The sequence below is a fragment of the Siphateles boraxobius genome, unplaced genomic scaffold, assembly GCF_051911475.1.
Source record: "Siphateles boraxobius isolate OS27281-9 unplaced genomic scaffold, OSU_SipBor_1 56, whole genome shotgun sequence".
NCBI classification, from domain to species: domain Eukaryota; kingdom Metazoa; phylum Chordata; class Actinopteri; order Cypriniformes; family Leuciscidae; genus Siphateles; species Siphateles boraxobius.
In genome coordinates, this window is record NW_027509182.1 from 6969768 (window position 1) to 6991896 (window position 22129).

The 22129-nt window shown below is 37.4% G+C and overlaps 2 protein-coding genes across 3 annotated transcripts in view; both read left to right on the forward strand.

Moving 5' to 3' along the window:
• The first annotated feature begins 61 nt into the window (after positions 1 to 61).
• On the forward strand, positions 62 to 14733 carry tmem248 (transmembrane protein 248). Of its 2 annotated transcripts, none has more exons than XM_077206575.1 (7): positions 62 to 370; positions 5899 to 6057; positions 6635 to 6920; positions 9242 to 9392; positions 10244 to 10427; positions 11520 to 11663; positions 11818 to 14733. In XM_077206575.1, exons 1-7 carry the CDS (start codon positions 368 to 370, stop codon positions 11836 to 11838), a joined length of 948 nt encoding a protein of 315 aa, XP_077062690.1. In that variant the 5' UTR covers positions 62 to 367; the 3' UTR covers positions 11839 to 14733. The 2 variants fall into 2 exon arrangements, with proteins under 2 accessions (XP_077062690.1, XP_077062689.1); XM_077206574.1 differs by lacking the exon at positions 62 to 370 and adding an exon at positions 4318 to 4464.
• A 2061-nt stretch (positions 14734 to 16794) lies between these two features.
• The window catches only part of LOC143715006 (rab effector Noc2-like), a 175061-nt gene continuing 169726 nt past the window's right edge, over positions 16795 to 22129 (forward strand). The window contains exons 1-3 of the mRNA XM_077206578.1: positions 16795 to 16928; positions 20421 to 20511; positions 20714 to 20857. Coding sequence (XP_077062693.1) covers positions 20435 to 20511; positions 20714 to 20857 — 221 coding nt within the window. The 5' untranslated portion in view covers positions 16795 to 16928; positions 20421 to 20434. The remainder of the gene's footprint in view (positions 16929 to 20420; positions 20512 to 20713; positions 20858 to 22129) is intronic.

The window sequence follows — 22129 nt, forward strand, 5'->3', positions numbered from 1 at the left end:
CACCGACCAATCACAACCTCGGCAGGTTTACATAAGCCAATGACAGGCTTTGCACTGTGCTAAGCCCCGCCCGTGCATGATCGGTGCGTGCGTAGAGAAGTGAAAGTAAAGTGATTGGTTGGTTGTGCTTCTGCTGGTCTCTAAACACAGAAGACATTTCCAGTCAGTTTCCTTTAACCAGCAGCGCGGTGTAGTCGCAAAGGCCAAATAAATCCTGTTTTGAGAATATAGTGCACCTGCAAATAATGGGAAGGAGTGTTGTGTACTCCAATACCGCTGTCAGCTGTGCGTTTGTCGCACAGGCCCATTAGGCTCGAGTTTGTTAGCGTTAGCCGCCTCAGCTGTCTTGCGCACTCGCTGAGGCAAAATGGTGAGTTTGATATTTCCAGATCATTTAAGTCAATTGCTTAAAATGTTGTATCTGTGTGGTTGAGAATGGTTGCATAGCTAGTTAGCCACGTAGCTGCTCCATTCACATATCACCAGGTTGAGCTGTTTTGGTGAAAATAACGTTAGCAAAGAATACGTGTCGTTCAGATCGAAGCTCGTAGCTAACACAAGCAGCTATATGTCGACTGTGTATTACAACCTAGTGAGTTGACAGTCTATGCTGCATTTACGTGCGTCACAGACCCCAGAAATACTGTCTCGATCGTCGTGTAGATTTTGACAGCTCAATATGTGCTGCAGACTACGATTAAAGAGGTCGAGAGATTCAGTCCATCAGCTGCAGCAATCTAATAAGAGCAAATAGGATACAATCCAAGGGAACATGCATAACAGTCTGTTTCTGTCAGGTAGATCCCTAAGTGCTGTCTGGAAAGGCAGGGTGGGAATCAACTATTCTTATTTCGATTTATTCTCAACGATTTCTGTTGATTAGAGGTTCATCTACTAACGTTACGTGTATGATATAAATACAAGTTAATATTTGTAAATAGTAAATTTGAAAAAAATAAACTTCCCTAATGAGTCTGTTGCCAATTCGTGAGATCATTTCTGGTCAGAGATCAGAAATGCAATTTATGAAACCCTTGTAAAAGTTTACATAGACTGTTTAATGACTTTTCATAGAGTTTTAGAGATGGAGATGGCACATGTATACGATTCAGAAGTTGACCATATCTATGTCAATTAAGAATAATGAACTTAATGTGTGATCAATATTTAATTCGTTCTGAATGACACCACAACATTTTTTTTTTGTATTAAGTATGAGCCAGGCATGATGACAGTGTTAATTTCATGGAGTCAGCTATTAATTGTAGTAACTTCTCCAGTGTTTTTGATTCACTAAAAAGAATCGACTTTGGGCGTGATCACACTTGGTTAAAAGCATGCACTTGAACTTACATGCACTTTCCTGTGCTAGAGCAGTGTGTCATGATTTATGAGGTGAATGGATCATGTGATGTCACACGTTTTTTAGGCCAAAACATTTTTGTCACATACAGCAAACATCTCTGCAGACACCCCGGGCTCCAAAAACAGCAACAAAAACAAACTGGGCTAACCCGCACACGAAACATAACAAACTGTTCCAGCCAATAACCGACAAGAAGGATTTGGGGGTGGGGTTTGGGGGGAAGATGATGAGGAGGAGGGAGGGTCTAGCTAGCCTCCGTTTTGTTTGACAATACTTCGAACTTCAACAAGAAGTGACATCACCCAACATCGCTTGGAGCACCTTTAATAAGCTAGGCCTAAATCTGAATACATTATCATGACCACCACTGAATATTTTGTGATTTGTGCTCTCATATCGCCTGCAATTAGTCACAAACTACCCTAATTATAGTAAATGCACTATTGCACACTATCCTACCTCTCAAAAGTTTGGGGTCTGTAAGATTTTTATTCTCTTCTGCATGTATTTGATCAAAAATACAGTAAAAACTGTAATATTATTACAATTTAACATAGGCTATCTGTTTTCTATGTCATAGTAAACTGTAATTTATTCCTGTGATCAAAGCTGAATGTTCAGCATCATTACTCCAGTCTTTGTGATCCTTCATGATGAGAACTGATTTGCTGCTCAAAAAACGTTTCTTTTTATTATCAATGTTGAAAACAGTTTCATATTTTTGTGGAAACCATGATACCATTTTACGCAGGATTATTTGATGAACAAAGTTGAAAGAACAGCATTTATATGAAATGGATTTTTTTGTGTGTAAAACCCTTGACTGTCACTTTTGATCAATTTAATGCATCGGTCCTTGTTGAATAAAAATATAAATTTCATTTAAAAAAGCTGCCGTCAACAATTTGAACCGGTATGTACACTTTTAGTTAGTTTATTGTGAAATAACTCCCGATTGTTTCTCTGTCCGCACTGTGAGCTCAACGAAGCACCAGCATCGAACGCTCTCTGTGATTGATTCTTTTCGTCTTGTTTCCAGATGACTAGGAGAAATCGTGCTATCACACACAATTATTCGTTAACATTCGCTTATATTTCCAAGCTTATTACACGCACTGAATTGTGTGCTAAATTAATAAAAATTAGTGTTAAAAGAAACCACACATTTGGATCGATATTTTTATGCGAGGATCGATCGTTATCGATACCACGTCGATTTCAAAAATATCGATACTTCAGGATCGATCTGCCCACCCCTAGCAAGTAGTACGATTGTTGACAGCTGGTTATGGTATTGATAAGTGTTGCTTATTACGTTAATGTTAGCTACCGGAGTCAGTTAATCAACATTAAATGCTTCTGTTGAAGATGTCATGACAGCCTGAATTATTTCAACCTGTTTTTTTTTTTAAATAATTTTTTTAAATGTTTAATTTTTTAATTTTAAAACAGTTTAAAAACAGTAAAAACTGTTAAACAGTAGAATCCCTAGTGAATAACGACATTACCCATGATTTTGTAGTGAAATCTCCACCAATCAGAGAATTGCATCAAATACGTCATAGAAAAGGCTTATAACTATTAAATTAAGGCTTTTTAAAAGTCCTTATGGGAAAAATACTATCAGAACCAACCGCTGCAAAAGCAAATTCTATAGGCCAATTCACACTGCACTGACATTTAACAACCAACGGTTTTATTGGATCAGTGGGTGCTTTTCATTTCTAATTTGTGCATCCTCGTTTCCTTTCCTCGCGTCTCAGCTCCAACCCCCGTAGGATGCGAGGGAAGGCTGCAAGGAAAGAAAATGAGAACAGAGGAATCGAATGAAAGCTTATTTGTATTAGGGCTGGGACGGTTACCACATTATCGCAATACCGCGGTCACGTGACTCCAAACGCGGGTCTGACTTCGTCACCGTCATCACCGCAAAAAACAAAAAAACATTGGCCTGCACATGTGTGCACGTTGTGTCTAATGACATGGATTCATTGATTCTAATGACATGGATTATGTCTAATGATATAGTGGCTTACATGGATTCAAGGTTTTCTAAACAAAACTTATCATCAAAAGATGGAGCAAATCCGATCTTTCGCGAGTTAAGGAGCGCAATGTTCCATGACACATAATAACCTTCCATTCGTATTAGAGATGTGCGGAGATGCGCGATATAAATATAAATAAATAGCCTATAACGCACATCGGCAAACCTGACCTTAGCTGACTAGGCTACTGTAGACTAAAATTTTATCATTCAGTTTTGAATTTTGTTTAAAAGTAGACATTTAGGCCTAGCCTATGCCGAGTTTCGGTTAATTTGAGACGAGCTCCAGTTCACGCACAAGAGATCGCACCCACGCTTCCACGTCCTCCTGATTATATGTCTGCTATATTTGCTTCTTATTTATTAATTCCAGGCAATTAGTTAATGAAACTGATTAAAATTAAGGTACAATTTATACAAAACGAAATTTAATTTAAAGAAAGGCTTTCTACAAAACAAAACTTAATAAAGTGGTCAAAATCGTGTCTGATTCATCTTATGATCCTATCTTACTCATGGTGTTCACGTTTCATATAAAGCGGTTTACCGCCATACCGCAGGAAAATCTTGCTTTTCAACCGCGGTTAGAAAAAATCCATACCGCTCCAGCCCTAATTTGTATGGAATATTCTTGATCACTCGAGCGTCACTTCACAGCGTGATCAGCTGCGCTCAAGGGATCTGCCCGTATGTTGTTAAGGTTTGTTTAATTTAAGAAATTATTAATAAATAATAATAACAACAACGCAAGATGCCCTTTTGAAATATTTAAGATGTATGGTTTATGTAAACAGCAAAGGAAAAGCTTAAATTAAAATAATTGTGACAGATGTGAAAGGGGAGGAGAATTTATACGTGCGTCAGGTTTCTCAAGAAAGACTTCCGCATAGAATACACCTTTGTATCCTCGCTCAAACTCCTCTGGAAGCTTCCTCACTCCTCGTTCCTTGCCTCCTCGTGGAGCAATTAGAGAACTGAGATGTTCTTCAAGATGGCTTTCTTTGGTCGGTTTCCAGGTCACAGGCTGAGCATGTGTGTTACACCTGTCGGGGTCTGTTGCCGTTGGTCGCCACTTGTTTTCTCTGATTAAACATGTTCAGTTGGCTTTCGTTGGGTCGTGGAATGTCTGATAAGTAGCATACTGTAATTGTCCGTCTTGATCAGTGTGAATTGGCCTTTTAGTGTATAAACTGCACGGGACAGCATGCTAACATTCTACATCAGGGCTCCTCAAATGGAGGGCCACTGTCCTGCAGAGTTTAGCCCAAACCGTGATTGAACTCACTTGCCTGCAATTTTGTAGGAACTCTCAAGACCTTGACTTGCTTGTTCAGGTGTGTTTGATTAGGGTTGAATGAAACGGAAAAAAAAAAGAAAAAAAAAAAAATGCAGGACTGGATTTGAGGAACCATGCTCTCTATGCATTGAATACTCAGATGACCTTTTAGATTAGATAACATGTGCCTTGATTTTTACTGACTTGAGTTTTACTGTGCGGTGTGATAGATACATTTGAAGTAATATCAGTTGTGATTTCTTATTTATGCCATTATTGATCATTATTGACATATTTTCTTAAAATGGATTTAAAAAATGGATTTATTTTTTCCAAAGATTTTCATCACACATTCACACGTAACTCACTGAATTAAATATTGATGATTATGTGATGAAGATTGCATTTTCAACAACCATTTAACCTAGATGAACATCACAAAAATAATTCAGTCTGATATTTAAAAGAAAAAATTATAGGATGTTGGTGAGCTTATTTTCATATTCAAAATACAAGGGTGTAAACATATGCTTCACCTCAAGATAACATGTCATATATAATACACCAACCAGCATTAGCTTCTAATGCATATTAGGAAAAAAAAACTGTTTCTTGATAGTGGCTCAATGTCTTCATTTACAGGATTTAATATGATTGGTTGTAAAACAGGATTTGTAAACGCTTTTAGCCGCACAGAAGTGCTAAGAGTATCCACTGAGAGTATTGTCCCTTTATTATTTTTGTCAGCTCATTCAGCCGTTGTTTGTTTGAGTTTGTTAGTATGTGGGGTGTGGAGTTTCTACTTTCTAAAACCATTTGACAGCATCTCTTGTTTGTTTTCCACACAATTTAATCTACAGAGCTTTACTCCTCTAATCATTCTTAAGCTGCAATAATATTTGATTTTGTAACCATTGGACTTTGAACCAATATCTGCCATTGACTGGTGTTTAGGAATGCACATGTGTCTAAATGACTGTAAAACAAGTTGTGAAACTTCAGTTCAACTTTTGTCAAGTGGAGAAAACAATTAAATGAGCTAGAGAGACAAATATTGACTTTTGCCCTTTCAGGTAGGATTGAGAACACAAACCAGTTCTTACAAAAATGAATTTGAATTCTTTGCCATGTTATAGACTCTAGCTTCAATGCCAGTGTTGATGTAGGTCAGAGTTTCCCTAAGCTTGTGGAACTTTTTTCTTGTTGCAGGTGTTGTTGTTGAATCCACTGGAGAATCTGAAGACCTACATAAGTAACCGTCCACCGCTGGTGATTTTTATGGTCAGCGTCAGTGCTGTGGCTATTGCTTTCCTCACTATAGGATACTTCTTTAAGATCAAGGAGATCAAATCACCTGAAATGACCGAGGTAGAAAATAAGTTGGTTTGCCTCAAATGTGTGAGACATGACCCATTGAAAATACTTAGGAACAAAATAGTTAATGATTAGCAGACCAGTGTTATTTTAGTATTATTTATATACTATTTATATAATAGTATATAATATAATACATGTGTGTGTATATGTGTATTTTGAATTAGCTTTTTATATTTTCTGTTTTCATTTTAGTTGTAGTTTGTTTTAGGTATGCAATTTAGCTGTTTAGCTTTTAAATTAGTTTAAAAAATATATTTATACAAAGCTTTAATTTGTTTTAAATTCAGTTTTAATTTTAGAATTTGTTTTTACTTCAACTTAGAGCTATTTCATTTAGATGCCAAATAAAGTTTTTCATCGAATACTTTTTTAAAAACTTTATTTTATTTTTAAGACAGCTTTATTTCAATTACTTAAAATAATTTTGAATAGTTTTAGTTAATAAAACAACACTGTAATAGACATACGTGTATGAAGATGCATAAATATTGTTTAGGAAATGCTGGCGATAATCTTTACTTTGAATTTACTTTTTTGTGACTCTTGTCTAATTTCTTTTCCTCTCCAGGATTGGAACACCTTCCTTCTCCGATTCAACGAACTTGACTTTTGCATCTCAGAAAACGAGACCCTGAAGCACAGCTTGAATGAGTCCATCACACCAGAGAGCACGGTGACCAGTAGCCAGGCGCGATCCAGCACGCAGTCGCCAGCCCTGCTGGAGGACCTTGGTCTGATCAACATCTCAGTGGCCATCACATTGACCCTGGATCCACTGAGGCCATTCGGCGGCTACTCACGCAATATTACCCACCTTTATGCCAGTGCGCTTGGGCACCAAGTTGGCCTTGCTGGTATGTCTCAGTTTTGGATTTAACCTGGACATGTGCCATCTGATAACATACCGCTGTGTGATCATTGATTGATTTTATCAGCTGTTTTTTATAGATTTTCACAACTTGCATATTTCTACTCTCCACTCACTTTTGCACTTCCACAGTCAGTACATCGATTTTCTAGGCGTGCAAATTAGGGCTGTCACTTTTGAGAAAAATCAAATTCGAACGGTTATCGAATATCCAGTAATGGATTCGAATATATTCGAATATCTACGAGATCTCCCCCCCAAAAAAACAAAAACAAAAACAAAATTGACTTTCCGTAACGGAGAGTCAATCACAAATTTATTAACAGTCTGACAGTCATAAACAGGACTCAGGCCTGTCTGAAAACATTTTTTTTGACTTAATGTTTTAAACAGCAGGTTATCAATTTAATCTATATAAAGTGCCACTAAGCTACATGGAAAAAAACTGCATCGGAACAGCACGACACAAACAATAACGTGACGGCTTAAACAGCAGGAGTAAGGCCTATAGGCTAGCCTCATTTCTTATTTCAATTCATTTCTTAATATTGTTTGCTAGAAACACCAATTTATCAACTTGATCTGGGTCAAGTGCGGCTCTCTTTTTATTGGCGATGTTCCCCGCGGTGGAGAACACGCGCTCAGTGCGCGCACACGTGCCTGGCACACACAGATTTGCGCGTCAATGTTGAGAGAAATGGTATACGGTGTAGCTATAGAACCCAAAATATTTCCAGACTCGACTTTTTAGATGAGTTGAGGTCGTAATTCTCCGCTCGGGCTGTCGTTCTGTGCGTTATCTTCCATTTTCAAAACAGGGAGGCTATTATTCGCTTGATTTGGTCATGGGCTTACGCTACAATACGTTTAGAGCGCCCGCTCCTGGATGAGATGGCAAACAATAAAAAAAAAAAAAAAAAGGTCTAATCATAGACTGTAGAAAATGCGCTAAACATGGCACTTTAAAAACCGGATAGTTTATTTATAGTTTGAATACGGATATTTCACGTTATGTTCGAATGCATATTCGAATATCGAATAAAAAGTGACAGCCCTAGTGCAAATATAGCTTTTATCTCCTTTAGTGGGGAAAGAAAGACATTGAAACACGCTTATTTTAATAACATGCTCGAATCATAGAGGACTTTTGACAATAATATATTTTGCTTCTTTAATTAAAATAATGCTTAAAAACAAACTGGTCTGGATGAAGTGCGTCTTAAAGAAAAAAAAGTATGCATTTAACAATGAGAAAATTATAAGAGGGATCCATCTCTTCCTTATGTGTTTTGACCCAGAGAACATGTTGATGTGTACTGTTTTCTACATTTGAATGCTAGCATCTACCTAGTTACATTTATTATTACTTAACTTTTAGATTCATGTTTAAAAACAGCCATGGCACCTTCTTTGTGGCTTATCTTGCTTGTTTATTATAAATATATGTTCCATGCTCCCTCTATAAGAGAAGCGCATAAGAGAACCAGTGCAAACAACTTCTGTTGTACACTGGGTTGTGGGCAGTATTAACTGAAAAACCATTCATTGATGGAAATGCTGAAACTCAAAATAATATACCATCTGGGCATCTTTGGTGTACTATTTTACATACTGTATATTGCCATTCAAAACTTTGGGGTCTGTAAGATTTTTTAAAATTGTTTTGAAAGAAGGTTCTTATGCTCACCATAGAGCCAAAATACAGTAAAACAATTATAATATGCTAGCCTATTTGGTGCTCAACAAACATTTCTTAAGATTGTCAATGTTGAAATCAGTTGTGCTGCTTAGTATTTTTGTAGAAACTGTGATGTGTTTTTTTTTTTGGGGGGGGGGGGGGGTGTATTTGTGGAACAGTCTTTTTCTTTAAATTAGAAATCTTTTGTAACATTATGAATGTTTTTACTGTCTCTTTTGATTAATTTAATGCATCTTTGCTTAATAGAAGTATTAAATTCTTTCAAAACAATCTTGCTGACCTCAAATGTTTTAAGGTCATTGTTGTATTTGGAGTGAAAATTACATTGCGTACGTTTAGAAATTTACAGAAGAATCCAGCCTCTGTTACTATCACTATTTTATTCAAATAATTCAGGGTGGAGAGTCATTGCTGCGTGTTTATTTTTTCCCCTAGTGTTGTGACCGAACATAGTCCAGTTAAAACAATGGTCCATTGTGCACAAAGGGATAACCGTGTTAGAGAGTCCGGAACTGAATACCTTCTAGATATCACTTGCAGGCACATCTAAGCTCCCTTTGTTTTACAGAACTTGCTGACTGTGTGTGGGTGTGTTTGTGTCATTAAAGGCAGAGAGGCCCATGAAGAGATGAACATCACTTTCACTCTGCCGGCAGCCTGGAACTCAGATGAGTGTGTTCTGCATGGTCGCTGTGAGCAGATGGTCTTCAGCACCTGTATGACCATCACAGCAGCCAGTAATGTCTTCCCAGTCACAGTGTAAGTGTCTATTAGAAAGTGTATGTGCCAAATCACACTACAGGTCAGTCATGTAGGGGAAATGTGGGGTAAGTTGTGCAACTTTTTACTTGCACGATTTACTGTATATCAGGATGACTGTTATCAACTGAAAATATAGAAGTGAAAAATTCACAAAATTTGAATGTAATGAAACCGTTTACAACCTTTTCTAATTCTATATATCTTATTTTATAAAAACTTTTAAGTTTTTAGTACATCGCTGTCGTGTAAACTTACCCTCAGACACATTAGGGAAAGCATGTAAATAAATCCTGTGAATACACTTAAAAATGCAGAATCAAATCTTTAATCAAATTTCATTGTGAATCCTCTCGAATTGTATCGTTCTGAATTTGCAAAAATCGTATTGAAAACCTATGAATTGTTAACCTATTTGATTTGCTGCCTACCCAAAGATATAGACAGATTGTTTTAGTTTATATAATGACCCTGGTATTATGGGCTCTTGCCAAATTCAAACGTATATGCAAGGTTTGTTAGATAATGGGGTGGTTTAACTTACCCACTGACACATCTTACCCCACTCTCTCATACTATGTGTTTTGTATCTTCAAGATGTGCTCTCAAATATTGCTGTAGGCTTTCAACTGTTGATTTTCTTTGTAAATTGGTTTGTGTGTTGAGTAACTAGCAACTCAGAAATAAGTGTTTAACTGACTGCCAAAGCAAAACATAAAGAACATACACAGAGGGGCAGCTTAGTTCAAATTAGTGTTACATAACTGAAGCTTGTTTTTTTAAGAAAACTGACTTGAGATTCCTTCATCTAGGATGAGTAAGTCATGCCTTGTTTTGCAAATCCTCTGCAGGCAGCCGCCTCACTGTGTCCCAGAGACCTACAGCAATGCCACATCCTGGTACAAGATTTTCACCACAGCACGAGACTCGGATACAAAATACACACAGGAGTACAACCCATTCTGGTGTTACAAAGGTGCCATTGGGAAGGTGTATCACACACTGAATCCCAAGCTCACTGTCATCGTTCCAGATGTGAGTGTTTGATGGGAACATTGTGTGAATAAGTGCTTTGTGAAAGTACAGTACTAATATATATTAGAATATTATGCTCAATAAGGGATTATGCTCAAAAGACAAAGGTGCGGGAGTATTTTGAATTAGATATAAAACTGCGCCATTTCAAACTGGCTTAATTCCACTAGAGCCATGCATCACCATATTCATGCACGTAGGTGTGATTGCCGAAGCTATTCACTTCAACTCCGGAAAAATAACTGAGCTTCAGAATCTGAATGAGCTTTATTTGCCAAGTGTGTGACAATTAGCGGCATTTATTATGGGGTTTGATTGTTTGATTCATTGAAGTGCTCAAATGCATCTACACACAAGTCTTTTAGAGGGTTTCTGACTAAATCTGTTTAAACAACTGCCAAATTAGTCAATGCCCACATCTCTAATTAAAAGTTATGCAGTTATGCAAAAGTAATGCAGTCCTTACATTTTAATACAGTTGTCACAATTTGTAGCGTGTACTGTCAAATTATGAATGGGCTATATACAGAAACCTCCTTTTATAATCAGTGAGGCTGATATCACTTCAGTTTAGCAGCAGCACAAGTGAAAACTCTTTTGTCATAATCAAAAAATCTGTCTATCCTGCACAGTGAATCTATTATTTACTAGGGCTGTGTTTCGCCAAGAATCTGGAGATATGATGCGCATCACAATACAAGGGTTTTGATATGATATATTGCAATTTTTCTTTTTTAGAAAGAGGATCTAATTTTAGAAAAACTGTCACAAATAACACACCATAATATGTATAAAACCTAAGTATAAAATCTTATTTTATTTAATTAGAAAAATGGGATTTGCATGTATCAGTCCCTGTAACATACAACATCATCTGTGATATTTTACAGTATCACCCTAATCAGACTGATGCCAATAATAAAAAATAATAATAAAAATCTGTAAGATTTTGTAATTCAAAGTGATGGCCACAGATATTTACTTTTTATCACTTTGAATTATTATACAGAATATGAACTAAACTGTTAGTTTATATAAAAGTCTGTAAAAGCGTGTATTTACAGATAGAAATTGCGTTCTCTTTCCCGATAGGACGATCGCTCTCTCATTAACCTGCACCTCATGCACACCAGCTACTTCCTGTTTGTGATGGTCATCACAATGTTCTGCTATGCAGTTATCAAGGGCAGGCCTGGCAAAGTTCGACAGAACAACCCAGATTTTTGTCCAGAAAAGGTACGACCTGGTGTACAAGATGATCTGTGTGATGAGTCTGCTTGTTAAATTGTAACTGAGCCTGTAGTGGCTGTTCTTGTTACATGAATGTCGTCATCCAGCTCACAACAAACATGCTCTAGCTGAATACTAAAAGTGCCTGTTTTTCTCACAGGTGGCCTTGTCGGCGGGATAAATGGGGTCGAAGGTCCATACATACAAAGGTTCGAACATCTGAACCTAAGCATATCGGAAAGGGAAGTGAGAAAACTACATGTTGCCTACTGAACCCAGGAGAAGGGTGCAAAAAAAAAAAAGCTCTGTGAATGCATTTTTCTGCAATGTTGGGTCACTCCAACCAAAGACTTTTAAGTGCCTGTATCTACTGTGTAAATAATTCTAGGACTCTTAAATTCAGTACAGAAGCAGTCTGCCTGAGCTTCCCCTGCACCCTGTGCCATCCTGTAAATGTTCAGTATATCCAGTACCAACAGAGGAAAGTGTTTGCCTAGAGATGAGGAATATCGCCTCCATTAAATTTGATCCATTCTCATGCTTGCTCTTTGTGTTCTTGATCAGGTCACAAATGTGTATCCTACTTCCTGTGACATTTGATTTCTCTGGAGGTGACCTTTGCCTTGTCATTCCTCTTGTGTCTTTGTCTTAACTGACCCTTTCATATGTGTCCATTGGCGATTCTGCAGTGGCGTTTCTTCTGATTTCTCTTTGAGGACAGGCAGATGCGTGGATCTCTGCCATGTACCATGATCAGGCGGCTGGTCATGATCTTTGAAACGAGTTCCTCTAGTGATGACAGCTGGCATTTGTATGACATTCTTCTTTTATCATCCGAACCCCCACGCTGGTTTTACTGCGAACGTGTCTAAAAGAGATGCCCGAGTGGATGTGGACGCAGTGCTCGATTAAATTCCTCTTAAATGCAAGTAGATGAGTATAAAACACGACAAAACATCATCTTACTCAGAATGTTACCGTGTTCGAGAGTCGAAATAAAAAGCCTATTCATGGGGCGATGGATTTGTGTGTTTAAATCTGAATTAACGCTATGATTCATGGCCTTAGGGTTCACGTCTCTTTTAGGTCCACATCTGTTTCTGGACATTTCAAATGAATGTATTTGTAAAATCTGCGAATTAACAGCAGTGATGCAGCAGCAATCTCTTGTACATTTAACAGTGAAGTTTAAAAAAATGTAAATCGTTATTGTAGATATTTTTTGTAATCATTCTTTCTCAACCATCCATTGTTTCCTGCCATTTTATTGTTTCGTTTAATGCCTAGAATAATACTTTTAGTTTTGTTTTAATCGTTGCCTTCCAAACCTACCGTTTCATTATTCTTGCTGTCATTTAGGTTTTCATTTCCACCCAATGAAACTCATATCATGCATGTGTGATCATATCACACCATTCTGTGTAGTTCACGCTCCTGTTTAGTTTAGCATTGCATCTTTGTATGATTCTATGCTCTTTATCGACGAACCCATTTTCCCATCACGCCTTGCTTAGTTATTACTGCATCAGTCACAGTTCATCGACACTCACCTTCTTTCTCCCAATATTACAGCCCGTAATAAACAGGCATCCAAACACTAATGTGCCTTTGCACTGAGTCAGTCATGTTCATCACTGTCTTCTGTTTAATAGTTTTCCTCCTTCAGTTTAACCTGCTGTATACATTCTGAGTTGAAATAAATAAATCTGCTCTCACTGACTTCCTCCCCATTTCATGTCCGAGTCAAAACTGCAGTAATGGCTGTGAAAGAGTGGGATTCAGTTGTGCTTTTTCTGTTGATGACACACGAGAATTATAAACTCGTAATTATTAGTTTACATCTCAGAATTTTTTCAACCTTTTCTTAATTGTTACCATATTGTGCAATTCCAAGTTATAAACTCGTAATTGCGATTCAGTTGCGAGATGCTGACTTTTTTTTCCCACAATTGCAAGTTTACATTACAATTCTGACTTTTTTTCCCTCACATTTGCGAGTTTACCTCACAATTTAGAAATTTTTTTCCCCCTCACAATTGTACGTTTGCATCTCTCAATTCTGGCTTTTTTTTTTCTCAACTGCAAGTTTATATCTCAACATTTTAAGGTATAAACTCTAATTACGATTCAATTGCGTGATGCTGACTTTTTATATCTCGTTTAAATCTCATATTAAGACTTTTTCTCTCAATTGTGGATTTAAATATCACAGTTCGGACTTTCTTACAATTGCGAGTTTATATCTTGCAATTGCAAATTATAAACTCGTAATAACTAGTTTGCATCTCGTAATTCTGACTTTTTTTCTCGCAATTTCGAGTTAATATCTCACAATTTCAAGTTGTAGGACGCTCCTCAATCGGAAGGCTGCGTCAAAGTAAGGCTGCATATCTCGGCTGTCACGTCATTAAACTCCATCGAAGGCCTTCTCGATTTTCACGGATTCTTGGAAGTCAGCCTTCGTCTGATGTCCTTAATTTGGCTTGTTTTGAAAGATGCATCAAGTGTATCCTTCACGTCCTCAACTCGCAATTATGCGTTACAAAAAAGTTTTATTTTTTCTTATTATGTGGTGAAAATGAGCTTCCATTTAAACCTGCTTTGAAATCTTTTTTTCTTCAGCCCTAGAGACATTTTCTAATGTCTAGTTTCATTTTTTGTGTAATTGCAAAATCAGTTCAAACCTTTCTGATGGCTGAATGCAGCTAATGCATCATTTCTGCGATCATTAGAGTTGGCCTTTCAGTGCTGCTGGAGGACAATGGAAAAGGACAACGAATTCCACGGATGCTGCCTGATGCTCAGATCATATTGATCTTTCCCCTCGTCCTTCCTTTGAGCGAATTGTAGTTGTAAGTGGTAGAAGGTCCTCTCCTTGTCTGAACTCGCGTCGCACACTTTGCCAGTTCCCTCGTGTCGGCGAGAGGCGTCGTGAGCCCTTCGACTCGTCATGATGCATGATTGTAAATGTTCTACCTGCTGATCTGTTTGTACGAGGACAATCCCTCTGTTTTTGTTCTGTTTGTAAGATATTGTAGGCACATGCTTTGCTGAATAAAATCTGAGATTACACTGACTTCTTGTTTTTGGTGTTTTGTCCTATTAAAGACCAATTTCATGGTTCAGGGTTTTTTTTTTCTTGCTTTGTGATACCTCTAATCTAATGTTGTTATTTGACTTCAATCTTACAGATCATGGGTAATAATGTAATTATGTAACATCCATTAGTGGAAAATAAAAAGCAAGGGATTCTCGGTTTGCTAGAAGCATGTTATAAACTGAAGTGGTTGGTTTTGTGTGGAGGGCATGACAGATGCACTCAGTTCTGTTGAAGGCCATGGGCGTATAATTGTGTTTTCTGTCAATAACGGATTTGATGGCTGCCGCAGCCGGTTTACCTGAGTAACGAGAGACTTATTTAAGCATCTATTTTCTCCTGTATTACAGTTGAATATGCAACAAGACACGTTTGAGTTTTAAAAATCATTCATTAATGAAACAGATTATTGATTATCTGCACAGAACACAGGTTTTGCGAGGGAATGCAAAGTTTTTTGGGGGAATGCAGAGAACGCAAAAGCATTGCCACGTACAGTAATTTTTCCTCCCATCTAATTTTTTTAATCTTCACCATGTCACTTCATTGAACTCTACTGCAGATTGTTGCTGCATCTCAATTCAGATGCTGCATCCTTCGAAGGCCGATTGCATCACAGTGGCGCGATGAAGGCTTTCCCAATTCATTGTCCTTCATTTCCTGTGCAGTAAAGGATACAACAGATGGATCCTTCGTGGCCTTGCCTACCCCAGAATTCATTGCGCGCCAGTGATGACAGGATTTTTTTGGGGAGAAATTTTTTAATTACACTTTTAAATGCAAGTATTGGGTTTCAGCTTACTCAAATATCTTCTGATGTAAAAATAAAAAGTTTAAAGCAATTCAAATGTTGACATATCTTATTAAGATGCGATTATAAACTGTATATTTTTTTATTATATACAGAAATGTATACAGTATTTTGCAAAAGTCTTAGGCACATTAGTATTTTTTACCAAACAATGGGTAAGCCAGTTATTTATATCTTTTGCTGTAGTGTGTCAGAAGGAAATATCAGTTTACATTTACAAACATTCCTTTTGCATTTACTTGTAATAGTCCCGTGAGATTTTTTTTTCGAACAAGGAGTCTGACAACAGCTGGTTTGATCCAAACGAAGATCTGATCTCACCTTCATCTAGTCCATCTAGGATAACCATGAAACCATTTGAATTTAGGTGAAAAATACTAACGTGCCTAAGACTTTTGCACAGTATTGAGTGAGAGAGAGACTGAGATATAACGTTAGACCTTTCACCAACCAGTATATTAATTTACTTTTAAATGTTAAAATGTATTGGCCTACTTGTTCAAAATTTACAATATACTTTATATTATATTCAACATAACCATTTTATTGGTGGCATAGCCCAACTGTGTTTTTTCCTCATCCTATGTGTGTTGTCTGTCTGTGCTTTATCCCACAAGCTCCTGTTGCTAAGATACCCAGGAGAGACAGGCCTCATGGCAGCAGGGGAAAAAATTCCCAGGATTGATTGCATTGTGATTTAGAAAGTTAATTTAAATTAATGCTTAAGTATTTCTATTTATTGTAACAGGCACAGTGTTTAGTAGCTAATAATCTAGGGTCTACATGGTGTATTTTGTGTCCCGTTCTACCACGGAAGACACATTACAATAAACGCACTTTGACTTTTGAAGTAGGCTGTAATCCGTGGTTTTATTGAGCAGGACAATCCGCAAAAAGATTTTTGTTTAATTTTAACATAAAGAAATAAAAACACAACAGTTCACCATTACTTCCTCTTTCTTTCTCCTTGGAAACTCGCACGCGCCGCGTAGCCTATATGTGCGCGCGTTTGCCCGTGAGCGAGCACGTGGTCAGCTCTCCAACATCTGCTGTGCCTGTGGTTGTAATTGAAGGTGTGACCTCAGATTTTCCCCTCACACATTTTTTACAGAGTTGAAGATAAACTGAACTCTGTGGCTCTAGTTCACAGCGGCCAACAAACCTCAAAGCACTCGCGCTCGCACAATAAACACCTCTTCACACTATTATCCCTGGATATTCTGACACCTGCTACCTTTTTGGCTTCGCACAAATTGGACCCTGCCTATGGGGGTTTGTGTCCGACCGCTGAACAGAATTTGTGAAGAACACAAGTAACTTCTAGCCTACCTGTTGTTTCTAATGGAAACACTTGGTCTCAAAGGTAAGGCTTGCACTTGTTGTGTTTTTAGACCATCTGTTTTTTATCATGTTGTTTGTTTGGGAATAAAACATTGCTTTTAACAAAATCAACGTGACATTGTCAAATTCACGGTTTTGCAGAGATTTTAAAGAAGATTTGTAGGATTGCATTAGATAAACAAGATGTGAGACCAAACAAATGATGCTAGAGTCCCCCCCCCCCCCCCCAAACTTCACTTTCTTTTCTGAGACGCTTCATTTCTAACCATCTGCTCTCTAGGTGATTTTAGTGTTTACACGTGTGCTAGCAGAGAAATCATAATTGAGAAGCTATAGCCTAGTTCATCACAATAACCGTGAACATGGTCACTAGAAAAGTTGTTTTATCATTTAAAGACCTGCAAACTTCTTTTGTGAGAGTGTCTTTGTGCTATTTTTCTTGTAAGTAAATTAGTCCATTTTTTTTTGGCAATGACATCCATACTTTTACAAGAGGGGCTATGTGTGCAAATAGAGTTTTATTAGCTTATTTTTTATTGACTGAATTCTGAAATAATTAAACAAACTAATAAAACCTAAGTTTACGGTGCATCTGATAGCAAATTTACAGTGCAAAGGTGTCACATAAGCTCTCCTGAAGTGGCAATTATGTGTCTTTAAACACTCAGAGGTGGACTAAATGCATTTACACTGCAAATGTACATCCATATTGTTATACAAGCTCAGTGTATAACAAGCTGCTCAGTGCCTGCTCAAGCTTCAGCATAAAAACCAGACTAAATTATGTATGCCATCTGACCCACCTAAGCCCCTTGTATAACAATATGCAGTTAAAAATGCTGTGTAAATGTATGTATGCCACCTTTGAGTCTGAGTAAAGAATTGCCTCTTCAGAAGCGCTTCTGTGCCATCTTTGCAGTGTAAAAGCAGCTCAGGTGGGTCAGAGCATGCATAATTTAGTCTGGCTTTTATGCTGCATTGAGTCTTTACACAGAAATTTGTGCAGGCACAGAGCAGCCTTAGTTCACCCAAAAATTAAAATTCTGTTAGTAATTACTCTCACCCTCATGTTGTTCCAACCCTGTAAGACTTTCGTTCATCTTCGGAACACAATTTAAGATATTTTTGATGAAATCTGAGAGCTGGATCACTCCAAAGATTTCCCTGTAATTTCATTCTGCCGGCCCATAAAAGTTAGTAAAATCATTTATCACTGTAATCACTGTAAATGCATTCATGCCACCTCTGAGCAGCATTAAACAGTCTGTGTAAAGACACCTAAATGCCACTTAAGAAGTACTTTAATGCCACCTTTGCAATGTAAGTTTGGCATCAGACTAAGTTAAAATGTTGCGCTCAGGTAGCATAAATGGGTTTACACAGCAATTACAACTGAATACAGTTGGGGCTATATCGGTGGGTCTGAGCAGGCATAATTTAGTCTGCCTGCTCAAAATTCTGTGTAAAGATGTATAAAAGCCACAGTCAGAGCAGCCTTAACTCAGCTTTGTAGTTACAAGCTAGCTGAGGGCATCAGACACTTTTCATAAGGTTTGTCTTTGTAACTGTTGATCTACCATGCGACTTAATTGCATGACCACCACTGATACTTTGTTTTCCACAAGAAGTTTTACATCGTATTCGTCCTTTATTATGCTATTCTAAACGATTTAGTGCCTCAGCACAGCAGACCAAGCGAATGAGATTACTGTGATTTATATTGACTGATTTTTAAAGGCCAGGTCAATAGTAAAGCCTTTAGCCTCTAGCACCTTGGTGGCCTGTCTCCGTTTGGCTTCATCACCGTCACTCTTTTGTTTCTTTATCCAATCACTGTAATCAGTGGAGGAGCAGGATGTTTTGGATGAAATGTGCTCTGGTCATGTGACCTGACCCATTGCAAGAGAGGCATCGAACCTGATCTGAGATCAGTGTAATCAGGAGTTTCCTCCTCCTCTTCCTCCGCTGCCTTGTTTCCTCTACTCTCACTTTCTTATGCTGGGACAAACCCCGCAGTTACGCCACTTTGCCTGTCCTCTTGTAAGGTAAACACTCTTTCTTGACTGTCTGTGGCTGCTTTCTATCAGCATTTAAGTGGATTGGACTTGAATAGATGCCCTGAATGTACAGGTCAGAGACCTGTAGTTAATGTAATAGTTAGAGGTGTGTGTTTTTTCTTTGATATCCTATTGGATATCAGTCAGCGATTTACTGCAACGTGTAACTTGGAGGTTGTAATAAGAAAAGGGAACGTTTGATATCTCTACTCCAAGGAAATACCAGGGTTTGCAGCTTTCAAGTTTTCTCTCTCTGGAATTACAGGTGTTGGTTTGAGAGGAAATGCTATACTGTGAAGTGTGCTAGTGTAACAAAAGTAGTTTTTTGGAGCTGTTGTCATCTGTGCCCGAGGCCTGTGCAGCAGAGCCAAATAAAATGCAGTTTTCCTCATGGAAAAGTAAACAGACTTGCCCTGGTTAACCATAAAGGGGTAGATTGTATCTCTCTCTCTCTCTCTGTGTGTGTGTGTGTGTGTGTGTGTGTGTGTGTGTGTGTGTGTGTGTGTGTGTGTGTGTGTGTGTGTGTGTGTGTGTGTGTGTGTGTGTGTGTGTGTGTGTGTGAGAGAGAAAGGAAGGAAATGAGAGAATGTTAGGTAGATGCTTTAACTTAAATTTATGCATAATACAGTTACAGTACATGAGTGGTGATAGGGAAAGTTTATGAATGCATTGTCAACAGCAAATGACATCCCCATCATTTGCCTGTGATTTAAGGCCTCTTTATTAATAATAATTTGTATAATTTTGTCAATTTATAAATAAATTTAATAATTTCAGTGTCGTTTTTATTGTCAGGGTTGTTTCCGTTACACAACTATTTAACTTGCATGTAATTCATCAATTATTTATTAAATGTATATGCAGTACGCATACAATATTATTCCATTTGAGTGACTTTATTGTTAGACAGACAGCACAATATGTCTTCGTGTTTGGTCTCTGAAACTCATTTGGCAGGTGTTGTGAGACGAATAATCCAAAAATTGAGCCGTGTCCTTCCACTTTTACGTAATTAAATGTAAGCTCTATCACAATAAACAGACAATACATCTTATCTTGCACAATGTTTTAAAGGACACTTGTAATTGTTTTTCTTGATTTGCTTCTATTTAGTTCTCAAATGTGTAAAATGTGGTATTGCCATTTTGTGATTCTTGTGTGTGAAACTTTATGGGCTGCTGTCTTGACCAGGTCTCTCTGGCAGAAGAGATAGTAATATCTCAATGTGATTCTCCTGGTTAAAATAAAGGAGATAATAATAATAATAATAATAATAATAATAATAATACCTATCAAAGCCAATGAACAGCTGTGATGTTGAAGTTGAATGCTATTTCATTCACCTATATATATATATATATATATATATATCCTGACAATTACATTCTTGAACCTATTACTCTATAAAATACCTGGTTATTTTATGATTTTAGACTTGTCATTCTGCTCTATTACAGCTCTACAGTGAAACATGACAGACACAATGTTTGGCAGTGAGAATGAGCAGTGGGTCTGTCCCAATGACAGACAACTAACGCTTAGAGCAAAGTAAGGTGTTTTTAAAAAAAATTATTCTGTTTTCGCAAATTGCATTTCTACATGTCATTTGACAAACCACCCAATGTAATGTGTGTTGAAATAGACAAGTCTTTTCAATGTGGCATGTTTGCATTTATAAAACAATTCATTTCTCACTGATCTGATTCTGATGTGATTTTTTTTCTCTTGTATGTGACTGGATTCCACACAGGTTACATACAGGTTGGTCCATCCATACATTTCAGTCAGAGAGACAGAGGAAAGCTCAGACAATTAAGAAAACCGAGCTGGATCTCATCATGAGTGTCATTCACCGCGCTGAGCAGCTCGAGCTCATTGAGCAACAACGGATTGGGTGAGACTTTATCTCTCTGCATCACATTTGTGCTTTTTCATGCCTTGTCACACAATGTCCAGTCAGATAAACACTTTGAGCCTGATGTTTGATGTTAATTCTGAATTTAAGGGATTTCCATTTTAATAGCTCAAAAAACAATGGCTGAATGACTTTCCCTAATTGATTTTAAACAAGATTTATGCTTCATGTTTTAAAAAGTTGTTTAAAATGCCACAGCAAAAAACATGACTTCTATTTGAGGTCTCACAGGGCCTCAGATATATACAGTATATATAATACTTTCTTTTTTTAATCATAAGTTTGGAGTCTGTGAGGTTTATTAATGTTTTTGAAAGACGTCACTTAAAACAGTGCAATTGTGAACTACTATTGCAATTTAAAATAACTTTTCTATATGAATACATTTTAAAATGTAATTTATTCTTGTGATTGCAAAGCTTAATTTTTTAGCAGCCATTACTTCAGTCTTCAGTTTCAAACGATCCTTCAGAAATCATTCTAATAATAATGATAATCATTTTTATTTGTATAGCGCCCTTCAAAAGCCCAAGGTCGCTTTACAAAGAAAGGTTAGAGGAACAGAACCAAATAAACATCCATAACAAAGCACAATAAACATACCAAGTGCTGAAGAGTAAAATACATAGGTCACTTACAAAGTTAGGTTAGGGATACAAACAAATAGCGGGATACAAACAGGACCTTAGGAATGCAAACAAATAGAGGAATACAAACAAATAACACAATCCATAACAAGGTACAATTTACGGACCGAAAACTGAAGAATAATATTCAGAGAAAGAAAGAAAAAAATTTAAGAGGGAGAAGTTTGATGGATGTTTTGAGGAACCACATTCCACAACCTAGAAGCCACAATACTAAAATACCTGGCACTCATATTGATCAGACTAAAACTAACAATCCCGCAGGACCCGCACTAGAAGATCTTAAGGAACAAACAGGAGCATAAGGTGGAAGTAAGTCAGATAAATATATAGGACCAAGGTTATGAAGAGCTTTGTAATTGAGAATTAGTACCTTGAAGTTTATACGCTAGGAAACCGTAACTGTAATCAAGGTGAGATGTGACCATGGCCTATATAACAGTTTCAATATCCTGCTGACTAAGAGAGGAGCGAACACGAGAAAGATTACATAGGTTGAAAAAGAGCTATCTTTGCCACTTCACCAATGTGATCATTAAGTCGAAGCAGAACACCAAGACTTCGAGCTGTTGTAGAGGTCATTATCAAATCAGTGGACCAGGGG